This window comes from Nicotiana tabacum, chromosome 2 (genome assembly GCF_000715075.1).
Source record: "Nicotiana tabacum cultivar K326 chromosome 2, ASM71507v2, whole genome shotgun sequence".
NCBI lineage: Eukaryota > Viridiplantae > Streptophyta > Magnoliopsida > Solanales > Solanaceae > Nicotiana > Nicotiana tabacum.
The window spans coordinates 117007820-117013291 of NC_134081.1; the positions used below are offsets into that span (position 1 = coordinate 117007820).

At 35.8% G+C, this 5472-nt stretch overlaps 1 protein-coding gene across 4 annotated transcripts; it reads right to left on the reverse strand.

Annotated features, from left to right (window-relative positions):
• Positions 1-297: 297 nt before the first annotated feature.
• Positions 298-5193, reverse strand: LOC107789997 (zinc finger CCCH domain-containing protein 18). 4 transcript variants are annotated; one of them, XM_016611884.2, is made up of 8 exons: positions 4628-5193; positions 3011-3958; positions 2758-2925; positions 2491-2670; positions 1740-1816; positions 1489-1659; positions 1255-1381; positions 298-840 (listed from the first exon to the last, which is right to left on the reverse strand). In XM_016611884.2, the coding sequence occupies exons 2-8, from the start codon at positions 3949-3951 to the stop codon at positions 768-770; spliced, it is 1737 nt and encodes a 578-aa protein (XP_016467370.1). In that variant the 5' UTR covers positions 3952-3958; positions 4628-5193; the 3' UTR covers positions 298-767. The 4 variants fall into 4 exon arrangements, with proteins under 4 accessions (XP_016467370.1, XP_016467368.1, XP_016467369.1 ...); XM_016611882.2 differs by having other exon boundaries at positions 1477-1659; XM_016611883.2 differs by having other exon boundaries at positions 3002-3958; positions 4628-4793.
• Between the last annotated feature and the right edge of the window lie 279 nt (positions 5194-5472).

Here is a 5472-nt window from a genome sequence, read left to right on the forward strand (position 1 = left end):
ATATTTACATTTTTAGCAAACAAAGAGGATTACCCGAGGTGCACGCAAGCTGATTCGAATACCACCTATGCATGCAAGCTGATTCGGATATCACCGATGTACTAAGCTCCCGCTATGTGCGGGGTCTGGGGAAGGGCTTGACTACAGGGGTCTATTGTACGCAGTCTTACCCTACATTTCTACAAGAGGTTATTTCCACGGCTCAAACTCATGACCTTCTGGTCACATGGAGTCAACTTTACCGGTTACGCCAAAATATAAATGACAAATTTGTGTTCAGAAAGTAAACAGAGACTAGAAATGAAAACTATGTATAACTTTATTGTTAGCAACATTTAGCATTTCTGTCAAGTAGCAGAGAGCTCTACAATGGACACCAAACTCTGAATCTGAGCCTATTTTCTTCTCCATCACACTTAGAAAAAAAACCATAATTACATTTTAACTTCTAAAACCTGCAAAGCAAGCATCAAACTTGCTCCCTATCATTAACTTCTTATCAAAGCTGAAAACCTATGAAACTTGTTACATGTCGCGATTCTTTTTCTATGTAATTCTCTTATGATGTTCACCTAAAAAATGAAAACGAATAACTTCTCGCGCTTTCTGTAGGATCAGGTGTATTTGCAGGCAGTTGAGCAACTATTTAATAGTAACTGTTTTATGGAAATATTTAGGAAGAAAAGTACTTTTATGTGTCGAACCAACGAACTGCTTTCCAAAACTCAGTCCTCTTTAAACTCTATAATCCTTCTGTGTTTCTGAACCTAAATGACAGTTGAAATGCCATTCCTTATTGGAGATGCAAACGGGCTATCTGGAAGATTCAATCCTTGACCACTGCAACATCCCGAAGAACTGATTAAATAAGAACAAATATCGACAACAAACTCAAAATGATACAAAGCGCATACGACAACAATAAAGCGCAGCCCGATGCACTAAGCTCCCGCTATGCGTGGAATACGGGGAAGGCTGGACCACAAGGGTCTATTGTACGCAGCCTTACCCTGCAATTCTGCAAGAGGCTATATCCACAGCTCGAACTAGTGACCTCCTGGTCACAAAGAGCATACGACAACAACAACCTAGTGAAATTCCACAAGTGGGGTCTGGGGAGAGTAGTGTGTATGGCTGTACGCAGACCTTACCCCTTCCTTGGGAAGGTAGAGAGGCTGCTTCCTATAGACCCTCGGCTCAAGAAAATGATACAAAGAGCATAAAACTCAAAACGACAGTATCAAAATGTCTTACCCTTCTTGGTCACAGTGACTCATTTTAACGTGCCTAGCTTTGTCCTCGCTGGTGGAACCATTGTTATATACATCTAGCAGGTAATTAAAACTCTCGGCTGATGGGAACTCCAGTTTTTCGCTACGGCCTATACAGGAGGAAGCACGAAAAGCAAAGAAAAGAACAATGTCAGGTAAAGATGGATAGTCGAGGATCTTAGGGGAGGATATGCTTCAGAATTACATGTTAAAGAACCTTCTCTAAGCTTCAAATCCTCTACTGAGTAACCAAGGCGCATTTGATGATGCAAAGTTTTTGCAGCTAATTGCAACTCTGGAAAATGCTGCCTCTCAAACTCAATTGCACGCTCTTGTTCCTCCATGAGTTGTTTTTTCATTAGTCTTGAATTTTCACAGACTCTAGGTGCTAAAAAAACGATAAAAATTATTACTTCTATGACAAAATATAAGGTAGGTTTTGATTGTTTGAGTTGAAGTGCATCTTACAAGATTGGAGTTCGGATTCTGCGTCAATGAACGAGGAATTATAGTAGGAAGCTTGATAAGCTTTCTCGAGGCATTTTCTGCAGAGATAAGATAAAGATCATATCAAATGCAAATCTATACAAAAAGTTATACGCAATCCAATGAAAAGTTTTCACAAGACAATATATTTTGAAGCATCACTCAATCACGACATCAACAGTTGAGGGAAATGTGTAAACATTAATTTGATTTGTATGAAAGATGTTTGCTGAACAATATGCTAGGTGAGTTAAAATAAACAAATAAAATAGATTGGACAAGAATTAAGCCAATGCTCCTCAAGTATCTCAGTTGTCTGACAGATTATTATGATCATAATCTTCAACAACAACAACAACCCAGTAAAATCCCACTAATGGGGTCTGGGGAGGGTAGTGTGTACGCAGACCTTACCCCTACCCCGAAGAAGTAATCTTCAATAGAAGATAATATTGTTAGATAGGGAAACAAATGAGATTCCATTTAACCAACCACAGATCTGAAAATACAGGTTCACATATCAATGAGAGTATTCAAAGAGCCATCACTGCTAATATCAATACATTAAACTACAAACACAAAAGGCATTAGCAACGCAACATCATTGCATCCCAACATTCCACACACAATGTTAAGTAGGGTACATTGAAAATGAGGATCTTTGATCTATAATTAACAAATATGCAAATAAACTATTAGAAGCCTTCATAATAAAAGAAACCAGGAAATATACCTATCTACAAGCTTGGACTTTTCCCTGTAAGGTTTCACCAAAACACGTGCACCACAAACTAAATGAGGATTCCCCTTTGCCAGGATCTGCTTAACTGTCTCTGGGAAAACAAAAGTTACAAACCCAAACATTCTCTTCTGCTGACAAGGAATCCTAACATCTTGTACTGGTCCAAATTGACTGCATAAACATGAGAAGGCTCTAATAAGTTGTGAAGACGGAAAACAGCTACTAATCGTAGATGTCAATTCACTTGGAGTAACTTACTTGAAATAGTTGGAAACATCTTGCTCGCTGAAGGTACTCTCAGCCGGAAAGGTCAGATAAATCTGGCGAGAACCGGCTACAATTGCTCCGTGTTCATTTCTTTCGCCACTGTACTCCATATATTTTGGAACATCCTCAGCTAAAATAACGGCATGCTGTCCATGGGGCCTGTCTCAAATACAAACATTTATATCAAATAAAGTCTATGTCAAAGAACATAATCCACCAAAGGCGAGAACTATACAAGTTGGACCTGTCGATGACACGAATGCTATTTCTTAATCGAGCGAGGAGCTTAGTCAGGCTATATCCAGCTTTCCCATGTCTTTGACTTTCGGTCAAATAACCCTCAGCCTGAAGTGTCCTCCCATACTTCTCATAGTACAACATAGGCAACGAAGCAATTGAAACAGGAAGACCCCGTCTAGATTTGAGAAGCTCGGTAAGTTCCATCTCTATTTTCTCTAGAGATCCAGGCTTGAAGATATGTTCATCACTTCCCATTTCATTTAAGTTTGAGTTGAAGACTTGGGAGAAGCTTTCCGGATTTGGATGGCCGTGAAAGTACCGACAGTTGGTTCCATGCTTACAAAAGCCTTTGTTAAAATAATGGCAGACCTTAACAGGAAACTCGGGCAAGCTTGGAGACCTTCGACTCGATCTTGGGCCTAATGCAGATACAGAGAAATAGTGGTCGCCGGAGAATTCTGAATTAACATGGTCTGACTGATCATCTAAAGATAAGAACTGAAGTTGGTTTGGGAGTTGGCGTTCATCGGTCATAGTATCCGAGCAACCAACAGGTAGAAAATCCAAGGTATGAATTGGATGATTTTCGGCATGACCTTGAGGCTCCCAGTATGGATTTCCAACTTGAAGAGTCGAAAAGGGACGAGGTGAAGCTGATGAGAATGGAACAAAGTTCAAGGGAATGTCTGAAGATAATGCTCGATTGACTAAGGGGGGTGAAAGAGGACCAGAAATGGCTGGTTTGGATGATAATCCAAGATCTTTCTTAGCTTTATTAATCAAGGAATGGATCAAATTGTCGGGACTAAACGCTAATCTAATCATATCCTGTTCACCATGATCTTGTAAAAGGAGATAACCAATTATCTTAGACACATTTTCTGGCTCTAGTTTCTGAATTCGATTATATACAACTTTTGTAGACTCGGAAAAGTCCATGTTCATCTTCAACCTAAGAAATCAACATGAATGTTTGACTTAGACACAAAACCAAATACTTACAATACCATAAAACACAACTGCATTTCCAGCATATATATCAAAGAACAGTGGTTACTAATTGGAATGGAATCAGCATACATTTATATTTGGTTTTGAGATAAAAATCAAAATCATTAGATTCTTGAATAAAGGAGGGGCAGAATGAAGTAAAAATAAAAAATAAAAAATCTTTAAAATGAGATAAAAAAGGAAGACACAGCAGCCTACTTTATCTGACAGTACTTCATATAAACATTAACCTAGCCATAAATGGTAATGGCAATAATAAGCAATCATCAGTTTTACCAAAAGAGTCAAAACACTAAAAATTATGGAGATTCAAACTACTGGACAGCACTAATTTCTATGTTTGATATAGAAACTAACCTAAAACTAGAATTAAAGCAACAGAGACATAACCAGATTTTGAACATAAAAAAACTTTCTAGTATATAATAAAATCAAAATTTTAACAATTCTCTGAACACTGAAACACCAAAAGTTGTCTCATTTATTCATTGAAACAACATGAAAGACTTCAAACCGTTCCATAAAATAAAATAAAATAAAAACACAGAGAAGAATAAGTGACAGGAAATAAAATGAAAAGCCATTTTCAAGAACACAAAAATAAAAATACCTTTGAAGTGTCTGTGTAGAGTACAACACTGAAAAATAAAACCCAGTCAAAGCAACCAATCCATGCTCTCAATTCTCAAACTTCCTCTTGCTATTCTTTTGCTGACGGTTTCTTACTTGCTATTCTTTGCTTTAGACCCCCAAAACTTTTGGGGCCAAAAAATTTTGATTTCCTATGTTATTTTGGATTAAATAATATTAAATTCGTTAAAAAAACTACAAAAGTTTTATTAAGAAAGATACTAAGAAGATTGTCTATTTTTAACAATAAAAATATTTTGGAAATCTAAATTAAATTATTTAAATATCATATTAGTAATATTTTTTAGGACGAGATCGAAAGAAACATATTAAAAATACATGACTATCATCTTGTTAACTTGAATTAGCATTCACAATATATATTTAATACTATTAATAGCTATTATGAACTTATAAGTTTTATATCTTATAAAAGTATAACGTTATAAACAAAAATTACATAAAACAAATCTTTTATTTAAATTTAGTTTTAGGCTACTAATTTTATTGAGCCGTCATTAATTGTAACAACACTACTCTTTGTTTACTCTTTAAAAAAGAAAGACAAAAAATGATGAAAGGATAGACTTTAAATCAAAAAGCAAATTTTAAATACAGTATCATATACCCAAACAATAACCCCACATGAGTACTACTGATATATCATATTTAAATATTCAGGAAAAAATAAAAAAAGGTCATTGAATCATGATCAGTCTTTAATACTGATAGGAAAAGTGGATAAGATAAACTTGTACACAATTTTTTAAAATTATTTCATTTACAGGTTGTATTGTCGTTATAAAAAAATACAGTCATTTAATA